Below are 21890 nucleotides of genomic sequence, written 5' to 3' on the forward strand. Positions count from 1 at the left end.
TCCCATTCACAGATGGGTTAGACTTCCTCCTGTCTGTCTTTGTGAATGGATGCTCTAGCATGTCTCCCCTTACCTAGAAGGTCTTCAATGCTTTGAAGACCTTTGTGTTTCACAGACTTCACTTTCTCACATATTTAATCATTTCCACAGCTAGGGTTTCTATTGCTGCCAAAAGCAATTTGGGAAGGAAAGGGTTTCAGCTTACAGCTCTCAGGTCACACTCTGACGGAAGTCAGGGCAGGAATCTGGAGGCAAGAGCTGACTGACTACCACTTATGGCTCCTCATGGTTTGCTCACTTTCTTTCTTTCTTTCTTTCTTTCTTTCTTTTTTAATTTTATTTACTATGTATATAACATTCTGCTTCCATGTATATCTACACACCAGAAGAGGGCACCAGATCTCATAATGGATGGTTGTGAGCCACCATGTGGTTGCTGGGAATTGAACTCAGGACCTCTGGAAGAGCAGTCAGTGCTCTTAACCTCTGAGCCATCTCTCCGGCCCTGCTCACTTGCTTTCTTACATAACTCAGGACCACCTGCCCAGGAGTGGTACTGACCCTAGTGAGCTGGGCCCTCCCACATCCATCATTAATCAAGAAATGCCCTGTGGACAGGCCAGTCTGATGGAGGCATTCTCTCAGTTGAGAGTCCCTTTACCCGGATGACTCTAGCTTGTGTCAAGTTGACAGCAAACTAGCCAGAGCAGCCACCGTCGCATTTCTCTGTATTCTTTTGACAGGTGTTGGTTAGTCTACTCACTGTGTTGTTTCACCTGGCAGGCTCGTAGCCAGAAGCACACAGGAAAAACAAAACAAATTTGCTCTGTCGAGACCCTGGTACATTTGTCAGCCCTTGTCTTATGTCTTCCCTCCTGACTCAGATGTGAAGGCTCGGTTTTCCTTTGTTGATTTTCAGAGCTCAGCCTGTTCTCTCTGGTGTCCATGGCTTAGGGACACAGTGACCCAGAAGGTTCGAGCACCCTCACCCCCCACTCCAGCTGCCCACAGGCTGTGCAATCCCTCTGAGGAGTTCTTTTCCTCTCTGTGAGTGGAAATCCCAGAGCCAGCCAGACTTCTTCCAGTCCAGGGTATCTTCTAGCTCTAAAACCTGCCAGCTGGTCATACCATTTGTCTCCAGCTAATGCATTGCTCACACTTTCCCTGTCCTGTCCATGGTCCTCTCTCCTCACCGCCGCCATCTTTGCTTCCATCTGCCTTCAATTGTCCCAGATTCCTGTAACCGTGAAGTCACTTGGTTCCATAAGGCCAGAGTAGCCTTCATGACTAAGCTTTTTTCCTTTTTTCTTTATGGGTCTAAAAGAAAAAAAAAAACAGAAAAAAAAACCAAAACACAACTTCTGGAAAGCTGTTTGGCTGAGATTAAGTTCTAAAAGTTAGAATTTTTATGAAGAAGTAAAATAGCATATGCTGATTGTTATAGTTCACCAAATATGAAGCTCTGAGTTCCATCCTCAGAACTAAAAGAAAAGAAACAAAGAAAAGAGAAAACAAAACAAAACAAGCCCTATTGTGAATTTAAAATGTTTTCAAAAATAAAAGAATGGACAAAACTATTTCAACCAGATACAAACCATTAAAAAAGTTGCAAGGTCATTAGCTGATAAAATAAAATTCCAATAAAATTCCAATTCCAAAATTCCATTTAAATGGCCTGAATGGAACAAAGCAATTCTTCATACAAGAACAAGAGATGCAGTTTATGAAGATATGGAAATCAAATCTGTATGCGCCAAATAACATAGCAACTAAACCCATAAAGCAAAAAAAGTTAGAAATCCAAAGCAAGAGTGCTCCACTCTTTTCTCATCTACATGGGGCTGCCACACTTTTTATGTGGTACCTGCTGTGTTACAAGTGGTTTTTTTAATACCTTGTTCAGGAATCCTTATCATTTTGCAAAGGGGGAAAATAAGGCTCAGAAGAGCTTGACCCAGGTCTCTCAGTGAACACATAGCAAAGCGAGATGGGTTTGCACTCTCCCTTTCCCCTCTTTCTGCTTACCTGTACCTCCACCATCAGGAGCAGGCACATTTGTGAAGGAAGCCTTTAATGAGTGTGTCCACTTAGGCTTTGAGCCTTGAAAGCGGCAGAGCTTCTGTCTGGGCTTGGCTCACAGTAAAAGCTCAGGATTCAACAACAACAACAAAAAGATGCTGCAGTCATTGATGCTAAAATCCCTTCAAAAAGAAGGTAGTAAGGAAGGAGAAAGGAGGAAACAGTGTGTGGAGGAGTGAAGATGGAGAGAGGGCTGCAGGCAAGCAGGAGGAAGAGTGTGCCTCCATCTCCAGGCTCTGCTGGCCTGTGTTTCTAGGTCACTTTGTATTCTGGGAAATGATGCTGCCTCTTGGAAAATGTCTGTTTAGCTAAGAGATTTATTTTGGGAGTGTAGTCTCCAGACCTTTGAAGGGCCTCCGAGTGCCACGGATACAGCCTTTTGCAGAGTGCCTGTCCTGGCGGCAGCTCCCTTTGTGGTGAGCTGCAGGCAGGATTGTCCGGGCGTGGCTCAGACAGCAGATCCGAGGTCAGGAGGCCCAAACTGGCCCCAGCCAGGGGAGTTACCCATGTGGATGTCTTTCCCCACTGAGCCTCAGTTTCCTTTGCCCATCTGGCCTCATCTACTGCACAAACAAACTCCTGCTATGTGGGCATCAGGATCCCAGAGAGGAGCAGTGTTCAGACGCCTCCCATCCATTCCTCAGTTGTCCTGACCCAGTGGACCTGAGTAGTGCTGCAGAACCTGTGTTTGAACACCTTCCCAGGTGGCATGCTGCTGGTGATTGTGGTTTGCAGCTGTAGACCCTTGGTGGTCAAGGAGAGCCCTTGAGAATTTGGGGTCCTGGTGATGGTGACACTGGGCTTGGCAGTTGCTGGCCTTTGCCTATGGCAGCTATTGTGCACCAGATCATGTGCAGTCCTGAACCTTGCTTTGAGGAACATGGCAGCCTTTGTTCACAGTCCCTGTCTGTGGGATCATGGCTCTGCTGTTTTTCTTGAGTGACTGTGGGTAGGTTGTTTTATTCCTGGCCCTCCACCTCTCATCTGCTGAGAGGGATTGATAATGGCCACTTCCTTGGGGGCTCATGAAGTCAGAGTAAGTGACAGGCTGGGCACAGCTTCAGTGTCACCTGTGCTGGCCCCACTACACAGTGAGCAGTGGGTACAGGCCTCAGCAACCGAATACCAGAGCTGGCTGATCGGCCTCTAGGCTCACAGAGGTTGTTATGAAATGGCCGTGAATGAATGTTGAACCAGCATGAGCAGATAGTGAACACACCCTACATGTGGCAGGAGAGCAAGGGAAGGAAGGATGTGGGCAGAAAAAAGGAGAAAGAACGTGTCTGTCTACTGGTAGTCGGAGATGTGAGCATCCCCAGGCGTGAGAAGTGAGAACAGCCTGCCATGCATGAATGTTTCATCCAGGAAATGTGGGCGTCATGGTATCTGGAATTCCTCCAGGGAGGGGGTGAAGAAGGGCTGTCCCTCAGGCTGCAGCCATAACCTCTTGGCCTCTGGAGAAGGTGCACCTCCCTTGGGGTGAGTGTGCAACCCCAGGGGACTTGGGGAATACTAGGAGGCCTTTCCTGGCATTTGCCCCAGCAGAAGCTTTGCCTTGCTTCTGGAAATGGCAGTCCCTGGACCGGATGAGCATCACTGAGGGACAGACATAGTGATTGGCTGGCTGCCAGTCAGCACAATAAACGATTTGTGCTCCACTTGTATAATGTGCCCCCGAGAAGTAGTTTCTGGGGATTCTGAAACTGAAAGATGACTTGATGTGTCCCCTGGGAGACAGACATGCTCTGTTGCCTCTTAACCTTTCAAAGCACAAACCTCTCTGGGAACTGGAAGTTGTGGATCCTTCTTCAGGGGAAGAAAATAAAATTGCTTCTCCATGAAGACAGGATGACCAGCGGTCCTGCCATGCTCGGGATTGGAACTAGACCCAGCCAATCACCAGCTTCTTCATGGCCTCACAGGTTTCTTCCCAGGAGCACTTGGGGCTAACCATCCTGTTTGCACCATTTGTTGGCTGAAGAAGAACAGAAGTGTCCCCATAGTGTTAAAGACCAGGCCATTGGTTATTTGAGCTTGGGTGTGGGGGTGTTTGAGTGGCTCCTGGACTCTTCAGCTTTTGACAGAAGATCTAACTGGCCAGTGGGGAGGGTAGCTTATCCTGAGGAGACCATGTGATGTTGATTCCCAAAATGGAGGCACCCATAGACCAAAGAAAGAATTCTGTCCAGATTCAGCTTGGTGAACCAGTGAGTTTATTGGGGTTACTTATGGCACTGTGGGTGACTCATAGACCACCAGGAAGTCACAGAGATGGTGTTTAGGCAGCCATACTAGTGAAGAGTCCCTCTGGGTGGCTCACGATTATATAGGAAGAGACCCCACCCAGCCAACTCTTCATCTTCTGAATAACCTCAAGCAGCAGGGGGGTCTCTAGGTATCCTGGGAGCCCCATTCCTTTCATTCAGGAATGTCCACAGGTCAGATCATTCGAGGGCCTCATGTAATGATCACAGCTGCCTCACTGAAGATGGCCATGGCCAATCCAACCTGGAGGAAATGTCCACATACCTTCTTAGGCATCAGTGACTCTTGAGTGTCATGGTTTTGGAGGATGGACATCAACCAGCCTGAAGAAGGCTCTCCAACGAGTGCCTGGGTCACAGTTTTGGGAGGCCACACTCCAGAATCTGATCCTCCATTCACACGCCTCTGGATACTGTTGGGTGTGCTGCTGACTCCATCCTTCAGTGCGGCAAGAGGACAACCAACAGAGCCAGTGCCCAGGCCTCTACTAGTCTCTCCAGGCCACCCACATGCCTTGGCTCCTGACCTATTCAAAGTCAGTAATGCCAGAGGCATCTTACATGCTCCAGCTCTGAGCCCCTCCCTGTTACAGGACTCTGCGATGTCACTGGGCCACTGGGATAAGCCAGGTAATCTCCCATCCCAACATCCTTAACTTAATCCCATCTGCAAAGCCCCTTCTGCCATTCACGGGTTTGGGGATTAGGCTGTGGCCTTCTCTGGTGACCATTGTTACACTGACCGCAGAAGCAGACCCTGCCCTCACCCTGACTTCAGTTGGCGTCGACAGTTCTCAAGTGGCTTTGGCAAAGTGATTGACCCTGTGTGCCCAGCTCACTGGCCTGAGACACGGGAAGAATGGTTGCCACCATCCTCATTAGATCAAATGGGATGACAGGCCACAGCCAGGACTGAGATTCACTCAGGGCTAGCATGTGCTCACACCCAGCAGGAGTTGGCTCAGCCCCACTGTGTGCAGCTGGGACCTCCAGGAAGGAGGTTAAGATGCCTGGGCATTATCTTCATGACAGGGCGGCAGTTAGTCGCATGGTACATTGAAGACGGAGGCCACAGTGTAGGGATGCAGTTCCCAGGCAGGGCACTTGGTTGGCGCTGGCAAGGCTTCGGGTTCCATCTCCATGGAACACACAGGATGAAGAGGTGGAATCCACAATCTAAACCACAAGGCTGCCACAGCCTGAGGAAAGCACCATGGACATGGGGGAGGTGACTCCGTTGCTGTCGGCCTTAAGTGGACGTTGTCTGGGACCCCCCTGGATGGTCCTGCCTCTGGGTGAAAAGTAGATGGATGTGTCCTGCCCATCCTCTGTCTAGTGTGTGCTAAGACCCAGATGAGCCTTGAACTCAGAGCCTCATCATCCAGGCCCGAGTAACCTGAGGTCTAGAAAACAAAATACCCCACACCAGCCTGAGTCCTAGTGCGTACTAGGCATCTGATAGTGCCCACCTGTGTCCACGCTGCCCACCTAACTCACTGTGTCCCAGACATCCTAGCCTCCCTTCTCCTCCTGGGACATGATCTGTTCACTCCTACCTCAGGGCCTTTGCACAGTCTGCTCTCTCTGCCTAGAACACTCTGCTTACAGACAGCCACATGGCTGTGACTGCAACTTCTCTGTCACTAGTTTGCCCACCGCTGCCCTAAAGTGACCTCTTCCAGTCAGTCACCTCTCACAATCTAATTTTATTTTCCTCATCAACCTTGCTTGTGTATTTGTTTTTGTTTGTTTGTTTGTTTTTGTTTTGTTTTTTCGAGACAGGGTTTCTCTGTATTGCTTTGGAGGTTGTCCTGAACTCTCACTGTAGACCAGGCTGGCCTCGAACTCACAGAGATCCAGCTGCCTCTGCTTCCCGAGTGCTGGGACTAAAGGTGTGTGCCACCAACACCCATTGCTTGTGCATTTGTTTATTCACCCCTTCAACTCCGTGGAAGCAGAGTCTTCACTTGGTCCTGGATAAACCCTGCAGGGTCAGGCACAGAGTGACTGCTCAGAAAGCTATTTGTGGGACGAGAATAGAATTTGTGGATGAGTGACAATGGCAGTTTTCTGAGGGACAGTGAGGACCCAAGGTGGTATGGGCTGTTTCCTGGAGTCAGCGTCGTCAGTGGCAACAGGTGCCTGGGTGCCAGCACTAACCCCAGCCTCCTGTCCTTGCAGACTTCCAGCATTTGCAAGGCAGCTGTGCATGCAGGTGTCATCAGTGATGAAAACGGCGGCTATGCAGATGTGATGCCAGTGGACAAAAAGAAGAGCTACGTGGGCTCGCTCAGGAATGGGGTGCAGTCAGAAAGGTAGGGCTGGCCCTTGGGCCGGGCAGCATCTTACTTTGCAAAGCTGATTTGTTCTTTGTCACCATAGTGTCCAGGTTGAGTCTGGGATTCTCTCTCTTTTGATCCTTTTGTTTTCCAAGTTTCCTTTTTCTATTTCTGATGCATGCTTTGTGAAAAGTGTAGAGAGTTTAAATTAAGTCCAAAGCAGAGCATCCGTCTGTTGTCCATCACCTGGGAGAACTGCTGTACATTATTTTTGGTGTATAGGCTTCTAGCTCTTTTTCCTCATGTGTGCATTGTATGTACATATATGTGTCTGTGTGTATATGTGCATGTGTATGTAGGTGTGTGTGCGTGTGCGTGTGCGTGTGCGTGTGCGTGTGTGTGTGTGTGTGTGTGTGTGTGTGTGTGTGTGTGTGTGTGTGTGAGTGTATGTGTGCATTTAATTCATAAGACATAGGGGACCAAAGTCTAGCTTCCCAACAACTCTGAAAGCTGCATACGACTGTAGAGTCCTGCAGACGGCCACAATCTCCAGCACTGTCTGAATCCGTGCTGAAGCCTGCCGTGCTTTGGGTGACTATCATATAAGCCTGGAGGCTGGCCTGTCACCTCATCCTGGAGGCTGGCCTGTCACCTCAGCCTGGGTGCTGGTCTTGCTAAGTGTTTTTTGTTTGTTTGTTTTTGTTTTCTGTTTGTTTTGTTTCATTTTTTATCTCTGTGAAGCAAGCCTAACAGGACCAAGTGATTGTGACACCCACTCCTCCCTGTTTGGTAGTTCTGCCAGCTTCCCCGACCTCATAGGATTGATGACAAGAGTCATTGAGACAGGGCCTGGTGGTGACCAACAGGAAGTACAGGTCATGCTGACAGGTCTGGGTTTTCTCTTATGCAATCACAGGCCTGACTCCCTGCCCCTGCTGTGTCTATTGGCTGCAGTATAGGCCAGTGTTGGGTGCACATGGCTCTGGGCATTTTACCCCTGATGTATAGGGCCATTTCCACTTTGAGGCCTGAGCCACAGTGATGAGTCTCCTTCTTGTGGGACTTTGACACATATCCCAGGGATACTCTCAGATCCCCTACTGTCCTCTGATCCTTATCATGGCTTTCTAGAATGTTCTCCAGACAGTGTCTGTTCCATGTTTTTCATTCATGTGACCCTATTCTGTGGAAGTGAATTGCGAAGACCCATTTCCCCTGTGGTTTCCTCTTTAGGACACTAACTTCAGAGAAGGCCCTGCCTTGGCCCATAATGTGAGAGGGATTATCAAGAGACCTCCCTGGTGCAGAGTTGAGGGCCTGGCTCACACTAGTACACTCTGAAGGCCACAACCTTTCTTTCTCATGATTCTGGAGGCCACAGAGGTGTGAGCAGTCGTGTCTTGTGAGGCTGTAGACAGTTGCTTCTTGTGTTTTCACAAGTCCCAGGTCTGTCTCTCTCCTAGGCTGTGGGAGGGGCCTTGTGAATTCTGTGACTCTCAGGAACTTCCTAAACCTCATGAGGCTCCTTCTTCCCCAGGAGAGAAAGTTCTGATTGGGAAACAAAAGCTACAGCAGGGTGGCTCTAGTAAGTGGATGATGGAGTCCAGTGGTCCTGGCTACTCACATGACTTTCCAGTCTGTTCCAAGCCCTGAGACACTGGGTCTAGAACTAGGGCTGGTCAGCTCTAGTTCAGGAAATACCCACATGAACTGGCTCTCAGAGGGGCACAAAGCCCTTACACATGGTCCCTCCTTCTGACACCAGTGGGTTCTTTTTGTTTGTTTTGTTTTGTTTTGTTTTGAGACAGGGTTTCTTTGTGTAGCCCTGGATGTCCTGGAACTACATTTGTAGACCAGGCTGGCCTCAAACTCATAGAGATCTGCCTGCCTCTGCCTCCTGAATGCTGGGATTAAAGGTGTGGGCCACCACTGCCTGGCTACAAGAGGGCTCTTTAGTCCCTACTCACCCATGTGGCCTCCTCCACACGGGAAGCCCTCACATTCCCAGGCACTGGATCCAGCCAGGAGCTTGAAGTTGAACCTCTGTCCTGTGGTACAGGCCTGACCACCTGGTAGGAACAGACAGAAGTGAGACCCAGGGGCAGAGCAGGTCTGCTGTGGAGGACTGGGAAGCCTGGGCCCTCCTTGGCAATGAGGCTCCAGCAGAGACACCATCTTTGAGTGTGGTAGTGCTCTGGCTTCCTCTTGTGTCTAAAGGACCTCAGTCACCCTTGATGCATGAAGTGACGTGGCTGGGGACACTCTCTATATAACTTGACCCAGTGAGCTGCAGGAACTGGTTTCAGAGCCAGAGGGTGGGTCTGTTCCCAGTGGATGCTGAGACCCTGGAAGCGTCACAGATAGTCCCAATGGTCATTAAGGCATAGGACATTCTGTGGTCAGTGTTTTCCAAATAGCATTTTATTTCTAATTAAAATAATTTTTATTTATTTTTATGCTTACTGTGTGTGTGTACACTCACATATACCACAACAGCATGTGGAGGTCAGGGGGGCGACTTGCAAGAGTCAGCTCTCTCCTCTACCATGTGGATCTCAGGGATGGAATTCTTGTCAGGCTCGGCAGTAAGTGCCTTTACCTGCTGAGCCATCTCACTCTCCCCTGTTATTTTCATTTTGTTTGTCTGAGATAGGATCTCATGAAAACCAGGCTGGCCTCCAACTTTACTGTGTAGCTGGGGGTGTCCTTGAATTTCTGATCTTCCTGCTCCCTACTTCCCAAGTACTGGGGCTAGATAGGTCCATGCCACCACTCCTAGCTTGGCAAATGGTGTTTTAAACCTTGAGTGAGACAGGCAGTGGTGGCACCTGCCTTTAATCCCAGCACTCGGGAGGCAGAGGCAGGTGGATCTCTATGAGTTCGAGGCCAGCCTGGTCTACAGAGCTACACAGGGAAACCCTGTCTCAAAAAACAAACAAAAATCCTGAGAGGCATGGGGTGCTGCTCACACTGGCTGGTATGACAGCTTTGATTTCACAATGGCTTGTTGGAGAAGGTTTCCTGGAAGTTGTGAAAGGTGGGTGTGTAGAAGTGAGATTCTCCAGGACAGCCTGTTCTCTCTCAGACTTGGGGCCTAGGCTGGCTAAGCCACATCCTCAGTGAGAGCAAGCACCCAGATAGACTCCTGTCAGCCCAGGGTGCTTCTTAGACTAGGGTGACAGATGAGTTTCCAGTCACTTGTGAACAGTAAACTGTGGGTAGAGTGGGGTATTCAGGTGCATTTTCACCTGGCTGTGGAATTGTTCAGTCAACAGTATGAGGGACTCTGGGCACTAACCTTGGAGGCTAAGGACAGGCATGGATAGCAGAAGTAAAAATCTCCATCCTAAGGGCCAACAGACACACAGCCTGAGCCATACAGGACCCCAGTCACACTAGTAGCCACAGTAAAAAAATAAAGAAGACAGGTGTTTGCTTGCATTTGATTTTAAGCCCAAGGCTTACAATGTTTCTCAGGAGTGAGTACTAGGCAAACCTGGATTTGCAAATGTGGAAACTGAGGCTCAGAGAAAGGGCTACAAATGGGGGCTTAGACTGGGGCTGCTTCAGTTGTTTTGTTCTCCCCCACCCTCCAGGCAGAAATTCACTATGTAGTTCAGGATAGCCTTGAGCTTGTGATCCTCCTGCCTCAGCCTTCCAAGTGCACACTCTGGCAGTCTCCATCAGTACAGAGGTGAGACTTGGCAAAGCAGGGCTGGGCACACATGTCTGCCAAGGGGAGAGCTGCATATATGTGCCTAGAGTCAGCAACAGCTTCTTCCCTGCCTTTGCCCTCCCTTATTATACTAGGATTGAACCCAGGGTCTCACCATGCTAGGCCAGCACTCTTATTACAGATCCATTTCTCCAACCAGTCTTTTTGCATTTTATTTTGAGAGAGGGTCTCACCAAGTTTCTCAGGCTGAGCTTGAACATGCTCTGAAGCCCAGATAGGGTTTGAACCAAGGATCCTCCAGCCTCAACCTCCCGAGTATCTGTGAACACAGTCCTGTATTACCAGGCCCAACTTCAGTATCTCTTAGCAATAGGAACACAACCACACTTTTCCATGGCCAAAATCATGGACCCCTCTGTGTCCCAGGATTCCATGACTCCCTAAGGCCAGCCGCCAACCCATAGAGGCACAGGTCATGATGCTCCGGAACCAGCTGTTCCCTCTCTCACTCCAGGCTCTGCTGGAAGGTTCCAGATGGCAAGAGCTCTTCCTCTCAGAAGGAAGCTCTGCTGGGCTGCTCTGCCTGCCCTGAGGAAGGCCCGATTCCCAGTACCTCTGCAATGTCCCAGAACAGCTGTGCCATGGCCTTTCAGGGGGCCTCCCTGCCCCTGCCTATCTCCTTTTTCCTTCAGAGGGTCCAAGAAGTTTTTAAGAGGTAGTAAAACTAGTGTGTGTGTGTGTGTGTGTGTGTGTGTGTGTGTGTGTGTGTGGTGTGTTCAGAGGACGAATGTGGAGAGTCAGTTCTTTCTTTTCCACCTTGTTGGGCCAAGGTCTCACTTGTTTCTGCTGAGTAGCGTTCTCCATACTAGCTGGCCTGTGACCTTTGAGAGTTTCTCTGTCTCTACCTTGTATCTAACTGCAGGAGTGCTGGGGTTATAGATGAGTTCCAGCACATTGGCTTCTTACTTGGCTTCCAGGGATCAAACTCAGGTTATCAGGCTCATGTGGCTAACCTGCTGATCCATCTCCTGGGCTCTAGTAGTGAAAATAATTTTTTTCTGTTTTAGGCAGGGTCTCGCTTTATAGCCCTGGCTGACCTAGAACTCACTATGGCCTCATATTCAGAAATCTGCCTGCCTCTGCTACCCCAGTGCTAGGATTAAAAGAAAAGGGCTTGCCACCATGAGAAGGGACCATACTGGCAGCATGAATGAGCACACTGTGGGTATGCTTCACCATACTGCCTTTTGGGTGGCACAGGCACTCACGCTGCAGACAGACAGCTTTTGTTTACCAGTATGGCCTCATTGTTTACTGGATGGCCTCATATCCAGCTGTTTCCTTCCTTGTTCTTACCACACTAAGCAGAGAAGGAACATCTTTGTGCAATCCACATGCTCCCAGCAGGTCCCTCAGGTAACTTCCTTTTAGAGAAGAGCCACAGCCAACTTCTTGTGTCTGCTCTCGCCGCCTGTGGAGCCCTTCCCACCAATGGCTTCCTGCTGTTTTGGGAATAAAACCCATCTGTTGGTGCCCAGACATACATGCTCTGCCTGCAGCCTCCCCCCTGCCACCTCACCACCACACTTCCCCATCGTGGGCTTTTCTGTTTCTGGAACACATGGAGGCCATTTCTACCCCAGGCCCTTTGCACTTGCTGTCTTCGGGCCCTGAACCTTCTCATCCCCTGTGTGCCTGTGGCTGATCATTTCTGCCATTCAGATCTGAAGACAAGTGCTGCCTCCCTGGGAGGCATCCTTCTCCCTCCTGGACCTCCTCCAGGTCCAGCCTGTCTGTTTCTTTCCTAAGTCATCACTCTATGGAATTTCCTTGTACATGTTGGTCTGGTGTAGGCTCCTTGAAGGCCAGAATCCATCTGTTTTGTTACCACCCCCAACATACTGAACCCAGAGCCCGGCATGTACACGGTCCCCAGTAAACAGTAGTTGAATGATAGATGAACTGTTGAGTCTAGCAAGTCATTTAGAACTAGCTGAGAGACCTTTGATGCCTTTTATCAAATTCTTTATATTTGATTTTTTTTTTTTTTTGAGACAGGGTTTCTCTGTGTAGCCCTGGCTGTCCTGGAACTTGATCTGTAACTTAGGCTGGCCTTGAACTCACAGAAATCCATCTGTCTCTACCTCCCAAATGTTGGGATTAAAGGCATGCGCCACCACCACCTGGCTATATTTGATTTTTATGAAAGCCAGTTATCCCCAGGACTGGGGAGTGGCTAGGTAGGTAAAGTGTGCAAGCATGAGGATCTGAGTTCAGATCCCCAGAGCTCACATAAAGTGGGGCACGTTATTAAAGAGATGGTGGTGCCAGGTGGTGCATGTTATTAAAGAGATGATGACAGATGCTGGACACCTCGCCTAGCCAAAAGGGCTAACTCCAGCTTCAGTGAGAGACCCTGTCTCAAAAAGTAAGGTGGACCTGGGTGTGGTGGTACATACCTTTAACTCCAGCACTTGGGAAACAGAGGCAGGAGAATCTCTGTGAGTTCAAGGCCAGCCTGGTCTACAGAGCAAGTTCCAGGTTAGTGAGAGCTACACAGAGAAACTCTGTTTTGCAAAACCAAAAAAAAAAAAAAAAAAAAAAAAAAAAAAGAAAAAACAAAAACAACCTCCCCCACCCAAAAGGTGGAGACACCTGATGTCAACTTCTGGTTCATGTCCACCCCTGAGCCCCTCCCCCCAAATTTCATAGAAACAGCCTGGAAGTACTTCAACTATACTGTCTCCAGACATATGTGGGGATCATGAGTTGACCCATAAAGAGCATCTGAGGGCCAGGTTGGGAAAGGCAGAGCTGGGGAAAGGTTTGGCTTATCACTCTCTACTCTCCTTCCTGGGCCATACACAATGGGCAGGCAACTGACCTGCTTAATGAGTGTCATGGCTTCAGGAAGAGAGCGGAGGAGTCAGCATTCACATGGACCCCTCTGCTGGCTCCTTGCTGCAAGGTGGGCAGAATACTCTGAATTACTTCTGTAGCTCCAGGCAAGTTGTCGGGTGCTCCAGCCTGGAGCCTCCAGCCTGGTTGGCAGCCTCAGGGCTCTCTTGACAGGGTTGTGTGTGCCAGTGTCAGCATTCCACCAGAACCCTTTCCAGCTCCGTTGTTCTTTCCCCCACGTGGCTTGTCCACATGTGTGGCAGGCAGGGAGCACGTGGCAGTGGGCGGTTCTCCTAGCTACTACTCAGTGGACAGAGCCCTGGGAGCTCTTTAGCCTGAAATCCAAGGAGCAGAAGGCACTTTCCAGAAACCAGCCCAGCTGCTGGGTAAGGCCTGGGCAGCTGCTTGTCTCTCTCTGCTTGGCCATGGCAACCTCTGGGAGCATCCCACTGTGTCCTGGTCTCACACCTCTATGCAGCACCATGTCACTGAGCATGCCTATCTGATATGCTTTTCCAGGGTTCAGTCCTGGGGTAGCCAAGAGCATGAGGCTGCCACGGGGAAGGCAGAAAAACAAGCAGGAATTCCAAGCAGCTGTTCCCGTAGGACTGTAGCTCCCTGGTGTACCGCCCAGGGCCTGGCCAGCTGTCAGGTCTAGGAGTTTGGTCCAATCTGGGATCTCCTGCTCCCGGCGGAGACCCTACAGGAAATGGCATTGATAAATCATGGCCAGGCTGTTAAGATCATGCTCAGGCATTTTCTTAATCTGCAGTGTGTATGCTGCAACTGTGGACACCCTTTCCTACTGAGAATGGAACCTTAAAGGTTAACTGGCCACCCTGCACGCCTCCTCCAGGAGGTATCAATTAGTGCAATGTTTATGAGAAACATTTTGGCAGCTATCAAGATCTCAGATGCACCCATGCTTTTATTGTTGTTATTATTTGTGGCACTCAGGATGGAACCCAAGCCTTGTACATGCTAAGTAGCACTCTGCCACTAATTATATTGCCGTGACCCCAGCACTCATGCCTGCTTTACTCTTTGGAGACAGAATCTTGCTCTGTAGCTCATGCTAGCCCAGAATTCATGATCCTTCTGCCTTAGTCTCCCGAGTCCTAGGTTATAGGCATGTGCCACCACATTTGGCTCACATCTGTACTTTGATCCAGCAGTTCCATTCCCAGGGGGGCTTCAGGACTCATAGTGGATGCATGCAACCTCAGCAGTGATGGCCTTGTCTGCCAATGAAATGACAAGAAAGAACTCAGTCTCCATCTGTAGAGTCCCAGATAAATACAATTTAAACCTATCAGCGTACTTACTCTTCAGCAGAGAAAACAGGAAGAACACTCTAGCAAGGTATGGTGGCCCATGCTTTTAATCCTAGTACACAGAAACCTGAGGTAGGAGGATTGCCACAAGTTTGAGGCCAACCTGGGCTACACAGCCAGAACCCATCTCCAAAAACAAATAAAAATAAAAATTTGAGGTGTGTGTGTGTTTTGTATGTGGACAAACATGAGAATATGAGACATTTGTGTAGAAGTAGTGGGTGGGGTATAAAACCTAAGCAGCGGAGACCTTAGGGAAGCAGAGCTCACTGTAGAGCAGGAGGGCTGGAAAGGAAAGGTTCCCCTCCTTTACAGTGTACAGTGTACAGGGTATGCCACACAATAGCTAGGACTCTGCTTTTCCATTAAATCTCTCTCTCTCTCTCTTTCTCTCTCTCTCCCTCCCTCCCCCTCTGTGTGTGTGTATTTGTGTGTGTTGTATGTGTGTTCTGTGTGCATGTGTGTGTGTTGTATGTGTGTGTGTGTTGTATGTGTGTGTGTGTTGTCTGTGTGTGTGTGTTGTATGTGTGTGTGTTGTATGTGTGTGTGTGTTGTATGTGTGTGTGTGTTGTATGTGTGTATACACATGGAGTTCACAAGGTCTCAGGGATCACACTCAGGCGATCAGGTTTGGCAGTCAGGACTTTTACCCATTGAATCACCTCCCTGGCCTTTATTTTCTGTTTTAATTTTGCTGTAAAAAGAGGGCTCCCTAGCTAAAAATTGACAGGTGAAATTGTGAAATTGGGCCAGGCCTCCTACCATGTATAAAAACAGACTCAAATGGATGAAAGGCTTAAAACTTAAAAAGCTCTTAGAAAGAGATAAGCTTAAGTTTGTGTGATCATGAACTAGGTATTGCTTTCTTTAAATATAACACCAAAAGTATAGCTGTGAAAAACTTATGAATTGGTGATTTTAAACTTTTGAATTTTAAGAGACACCATTAAGAAAACGAAGAGAATTGGGGTGGAGAGATGACTAGGTGGCTAAGAGCACTTACTACTCGCCAAGAAGACTGGATTTGGTTCCCCACACCCAAATCTAGTGGCTCACAACTGTCTGTAACTCCAGCTCCAGAGGTTCTGACTCTCTCTTCTGCCCTCCATTGGCACTGTGGGCACACGGTGCACATATAAACACTCAGGAACACACATAAAATAAAAACAAGGAAGTCATAAAAGAGGAAAGAAAAATAGACACCAAGTGTGTGTGCGCGCTCAGAGAGTAAATTGCCTGACAGCCTTCAAGAAGCCTGGCTAGTATCTGCGTGTGGTGATGCACAACTTTAATCTCAGCACTCTGTAGGTAGAGACCAGTGGTCCTCCGAGTTGTAAACTATTCTGGTCTATAGAGAGAGTTTCTAGGGCAGCAGGGCTATCCTGACACAGAAAACAAACAAGCAAAAAAAAATCCTAGCTGTTTGCTGCCAAAGAGAATGGCCTCACAGGAGAACACCCTTAGCACTGGGCCCTAGAACTGTGAGAAGATAAACTTCTCCTCAAGGAGAGGAAGGAGAGGTAGGGTTAGAATTAGGAAGGCAGGACAGCTAGCTACAGAATGAGAGAAAAATTTTGCAAATTGTATATGTACTAAAGGATTTCACTCCACAAGTGTGCATGTTTGTGTGTGAGCATGTGTGTGTCTGCACGTAGGCACACCTGTGTATAAACTCCTACAACTCAACATTGAGATAACCCAGTTGAGGACTTGGAAGATGGGCCAGGGCTGCAACTCTGTGTCGAGGTGTTTGCCTAACATGCACAAGGCCTCAGGTTCCAGCTCCACCACCATGTTAGAAAGAATTGCCAGAGCTTGGAGATCCATCTACCTAGCCATGTTCCAGGGACAGCTGCTGAGCCATGCAGAGCCACTAGTGCACCTGACGCACTAGTGAGGTGCAGATTCAGGCCACGGTCCCCGGTCCACCCATAAGATGGCCAAAGACCACAGCAGATATCAGTGTGGCTGTGGAGCCTCCAAAATACTCAGTGCATTGTGGATGGGCACGGGCACAATGTGGCCACTTTAGAAGAAGCTGGTTGTGAGGTTTTTAAAAGGTGGATATAGTTTTAACAGCAATCTCCCTTCTGAGCATATGACTCTGTGGGTAGAAAGCATTTGTTACCCAGAACAGGCAAATCCACAGAAGCAGAGGCAGAAGCAGTGGAAGGAGGGGAGGCGGCGGGGGGGGGGGGTCTTTGTGAATGTTTACTCATCTCATGTGCGTACATACCACAGCACTGGCATAGAGGTCAGAAAACTTGGCTGAATTTCACAGTATGTGTATTTCTGTAAAGCTGTTTTTAAAATCTGGTTGAGAGCCAGGGTTGTAGTCCAGCAGCAGAGTGCTTGCCCAGCATGCACGAAGCCCTGGGTTCAATGCTGGTTCCCCAGCACTGCATAAACTGGATGCAACAGCACTTGGGAGGGGGAGACAGCAGGATCAAGAGTTTAGGGTCATCCTCTTCTGTATAATAAGTTTGATATCAGTCTAGGCCACATAAGACCCCGTCTCAATAAAACAGACAAAAACCCTGAAGAACTTGACTCCCATTAGTAGAGCATGGTTTTGATTAACTGTACGACTCTGGTTGGTCTATTGATTCCTTGCTGTCTGGGTTTCTACCTGCAACATACAGATAGTAATGATAGATAGCCCTACCTTGGGAAGGATAGTGGACCCAGGACAGCAGATTCGGGTAGTATTCGTTGTGAGAATAATCTGTCAAGATATCTGATCTGAGATAGATGTCAGCAAAACCCATGGGTGGGGCAGGGGAGGGGGTGCTCCCATCTAGGGCCCTAGGCCCAGAAACCCTTGAGTCAGAATGTCCCTTCAAAGTCTCAGCCTGGACTCACACTGCAGTTTCCTGTTAGTACTAGTGGGCTTGTCCAGCTGGGTGTGACTTCTGTGGGCTTTGTCCTCACCACACTGGCCCAAGCAGCCATTCCGTCTTGTAACCTCCCACTTTCTCTTCTCTTTACAGCCTGAGTGCCCCTCAGAATGGAAACGCCTTCCGGATCTTCGCTGTCAGGCAGTGAATGTGGAGAGCTGGGGAGAAGGGGATGTCATCTACTGCGTTTGGGGTCCTGCTTTTTACCTGTACTTTGTCCTTTGGGGGTGGGGTGGGGTTACAGAGAGTCAGGAATCTTTCTTTCAGTGTCATTGAATGTCCTGTCCCTTTGTGGCCTTCGGTGAGGGTCACGTAGCATCATCAGCTCATGAGCAGCATGCCATGGAGTCTCGGGTGGACAACCAGTGCCCAGACTGGCCAGGCTGTGGTCCCCATCTGGCCACTCAGGAGCTGCTCACTGAGGCACTCCTCACCACATTTGCTTTGGTGCGTGGAGGGGGAAGCGTTCAAACCCTTGAGGATACAGGTTTGAGATGTGTCGTGAATGGGACTCTTGTCTGAGTAGAGATGACAGCCCTAAAGTCACAGTACGTCCTACCAACAGGGAAATAGGTTCTATGTTTGCTGGTCAGACAGATGGGCTGCAAGGAGAGGCCCGGGGAAAGACTTGGGCTCTGCCCTGGTAGTGTCCTTGCTTGTGTCTCCTGCCCTCTTGGCGGTCATGTGCTTATATATCCAGCAGAGCTGGTCTATTTAAAGTTGGCAGCACTCCAGAGATTTATCTTGTCTTTGTCCTTGTCCGTGTGGCCTGTTTTCACATGACCTTTGGTCTCATGGAGGACCGATGCATCAGGAGCCTTCCGCCCCATTCTATGACACTGTGGCTTCTTCCCCACCCCAGGCTGGTCTAGGTGTTCTCCTTTGGGGCTTGGCTTTGCACAAGGCTCCAGGTCTTAGATGTCTGTTCACCCCTTAGAACAAGGGCTGTCTCACTGCTGCTGTTTGAGTGACAACTCAATGTCACCTTCCTCTTCGCTTGGGTGACCTAGTTTCTAGCTGTGGGAGGAATGGATTGCTGGCACATTCCTCATGGAGGTTAATGGCGTGGCTTGTGGTTGTAAAACCGCCCATGACACACCAGCCACCAGGGAGAGGCGCCGGGACACACAGGAAGGACTCCTATTCCTATTGGTGCAGCTTAGCTCCTGCCAGCGTTCCTGGGCTCCAAGAGTGTGGTGAGCCCTGGCTTCCATCACTTAGGAGCCTGGCCCAAACCCACTGTAAAATGAAACATGTTCTTGTAAACAGCTTACTCTAGAGAAGGTGAAATCCCACCCCAGCCCTAGGGATGTAGAAGATTGCCCGTGAGTGCTGGCTCCAAATGGGGTTTCATGATCCAGCCAACTATTTCCTGAGGGGGGGTGGAGCAGAAAATAAAACAAAACACTGCCCTAAGGGACAGGCTGGGGAGTTGGCTTGGTGGTTAAGGGCTTTTGTGGCTTCCAGAAGACCTGAGTTCAATTCCCACCACTCACTCACAGGCTGTTCACACCTACCTGTAACTCTAGGCAATCTATGATCTCCACAGGTACCATACACATACACATGAATAAAAGTGCAAATAGTTCTTTAAAAAAACCCTATTTGAGTCTAAACAAAGCCCCCCCCCCCATGGAGCCATGTGGACCTAGTTGGGTTAAATGTTTATTTGTTTGAGACAGAGTTTCACTATGTAGTCCAGGTTGGCCTTGACTCATCATGTAGCCCAGGCTGGCCTCCTCAGTGCTGAGATAGCTTTCCCCAAATCCATCCCTTCTGGGGAGTTTATAAAAAGCACACAATCTTGAGCCAGCCCCAGCTAGCCTTTTCTGGGCTTTTCCCACCTCACGTTGTGAGTGTGGCATTTTGTAGGCATAAACTCTTCACCCCAGATGTCAGAGCAGACAAATGCTCAGCCTGTGGAGGGGGGCTCCAGGTTTCCACCAAACATCTGGAAAACTTCCAGATGCAAGTAGTACTGTGGGACTCTGGCTTCACTCAGCTTACAGGGCAAGGTTGGGATGGTAAGGAAAATTGCTCCCCTCCTGGTTTTCTAGAACGAGTAACCAGGGGAACTTGCTGTGAGAGTCTACACTGGGGTCCTGAGTGCACCCCGGCTGGCCCTTCCACCAGGCATAGGGGCCTTGCTCATCTTCACCAATAGTTAGAAACTGGAAGCCCCTTTCTTCAGGAAAAAAAATGGAAATGAAACTTTGAATGACAAGATCTTGATGTCAGAGCACTTCTGACCTTGTGTCCATCAGTTCTTCCAAGTTTAAAGTGACCACACCCATGCCAGCTGCATCCCGCACTCTGCCCTGTGATAGTTTCCATTTGTTTCTAGGTTGTGCTCGGTCTGTTCTGAGGGGTGTGTTGACTCTCCATGATCTGTAGGCTCTCTTGGCCCGCAGTTTACTGTGTGCTTTTTTCTATGAAAAATGATATATTTTACAACTTCCTATGTACAAAAGTTTATTGTAAGTTTTTGTGCTTCGCATGAATAGGGCCACACTGGTTGTTGCTATGGTTTCAATAAAACTGATTTGATTTCTAACACATCCCTGTACTGCATTTTTTCTAGACACATCATTTATAAACTCATTTGTCTTGTCCCCACAAGCCCCAAGCAGCTGGCAAAGTCCAAGTGGCATTGTAGGGGACCTCAGATACATTCCTGGGAAGTATGGTCAAGAGACTAGTGACTTAACAACATATAGGTTCTGGCATGCAAAGCAAGGATGGGAGTCAAGATACTGTGTTTCCCACAAGCCCCAAGATTGCACTTGGAGCAAGCGATGACCACTGGGGTTTTTGTCAAGGACATGCCAGTGAGAGCTATAGTGGCAAGACTGAAGACTAGGTGGGTGGCTTTAATAACAGAAGGGGGTGTGGGTATTCAAAGTCAACATGTGAGTAGGGCTGCCTTCCTCCCCACCCACAAGATACCTCTGTCCATAGTTTGTATCCTCTTGATGTGTCCATGGCAGGGCCTTTATGTGTCCATCTGGCGTCTCCTTCACCTCTATAAGAACAAGTCACATCGGTAACCCAGTCACAAAAAGACAAACATGGTATGTACTCACTGATATATGAATTTTAGACATAGAGCAAAAGATTACCAGTATATAATGCTCTTCACCAAAGAAACTAGGAAACATGAAGGACTCTAAGGGTAAATGGTCCCCAGGAATGGAAGTGGCATGAACTCCCGAACTAATTGGGGGCATGAGGGTGGGGGGGGAAGGAGCTGCTACAATAAGAGCAAGAGAAGAGGAGAAGAGGAGAGGAAATGGAGGGGCAGAAACATTGAGTTGGGGGAAGAATAGAGGAAAGAGAGCAGGATGAGAGATACAATATCAGAGGGAGCCACTATAGGCCCGAGAAGGGATCTGGAACTAGGGAGATCTCCAGAGACCTACAAGGATGACACGTTCTGACAATCCAGGCAATGGTAACCTAAAAGCCCTTCCCCTAAAATGAGATTGATGACTTCTCTTTATGCCATCCTAGACCCCTCATCTAGTGGCTGATGGAAACAGAGACAGACATCCACAGATATACAATGAGCCGAAATCGGGAATTTAGTTGAAGAGAGGGAGGAATGAAGATCGAAGGGGTCTGTACCAGGTTGGAGAAACCCACAGAAACAGCTGGCCTGAACAAGGGAGAGCACATCGACCCCAGATGCTGTCCGGGAGGCCCGTACAAGACTGATCCAGACCCCTGAACATGGATGTCAATAAGGAGGCCTCTGCACTCCAGGGAGCCTCTGGTGGTGGATTAGTATTTTTCCCTGGTGCAAGAAGGGACTTTGAGAGCCCATCCCACGTGAAGGGTTACACTCTGGCCCTGGACACATGGGGAAGGGCCCAGGACCAGCACAGGAAGATTTGGTGGACTTTGCAGAGCCCCCATTGAGGGCCCTACCCTGCCTGGGGAGTGGTGGGTGGATGGGGTGGGGGTAGGGGGGGGAGGGCTGGGGGTGAGGGAGGGAGAGGGAGAAGGGACTTGAAATAAGCTTGTTCCCTAACTAGAACTAAAAAAAAAAAAAAAAAAAAGAACAAGTCACATCATGACCCCACATCCTGATATGTCCGTTTCAGGGGTTGCAAATCAAACACAGGAATCTAAGACAGGATGCAATGCAGTCCCAAACTTGCCTGTTCTTCATAGCATGAGCCCAGGGACAGCCCTGCAAACCTCACTATTTGGAGGGGGTGGGCTTCTCATCTAGGGACCCTGCCACCTAGCACTCTTCCTAGACACTCATGCTGAGAACTGTCGTATATGGACCGTGTTTACTGCTGTGCATGCACGTGTGCGAGTGCACACACACACACACACACACACACACACACACACACACACACACACACACACACACAGCATTGGAAAGCTGGGGTGGTGCTGGCCAGGGTCAGCTAGGGGCCAGGATGCCTGCTACCTCTCACCTTCTGCCCTTT

At 49.1% G+C, this 21890-nt stretch overlaps 1 protein-coding gene across 1 annotated transcript in view; it reads left to right on the forward strand.

Annotated features, from left to right (window-relative positions):
- The window catches only part of Crispld2 (cysteine rich secretory protein LCCL domain containing 2), a 42187-nt gene extending 22202 nt beyond the window's left edge, over positions 1-19985 (forward strand). The window contains exons 14-15 of the mRNA XM_035442718.1: positions 6525-6658; positions 17521-19985. Coding sequence (XP_035298609.1) covers positions 6525-6658; positions 17521-17575 — 189 coding nt within the window. The 3' untranslated portion in view covers positions 17576-19985. The remainder of the gene's footprint in view (positions 1-6524; positions 6659-17520) is intronic.
- The last annotated feature ends 1905 nt before the right edge of the window (positions 19986-21890 follow it).

The sequence above is a fragment of the Cricetulus griseus genome, chromosome 3 (genome assembly GCF_003668045.3).
Source record: "Cricetulus griseus strain 17A/GY chromosome 3, alternate assembly CriGri-PICRH-1.0, whole genome shotgun sequence".
NCBI classification, from domain to species: Eukaryota; Metazoa; Chordata; class Mammalia; order Rodentia; family Cricetidae; genus Cricetulus; species Cricetulus griseus.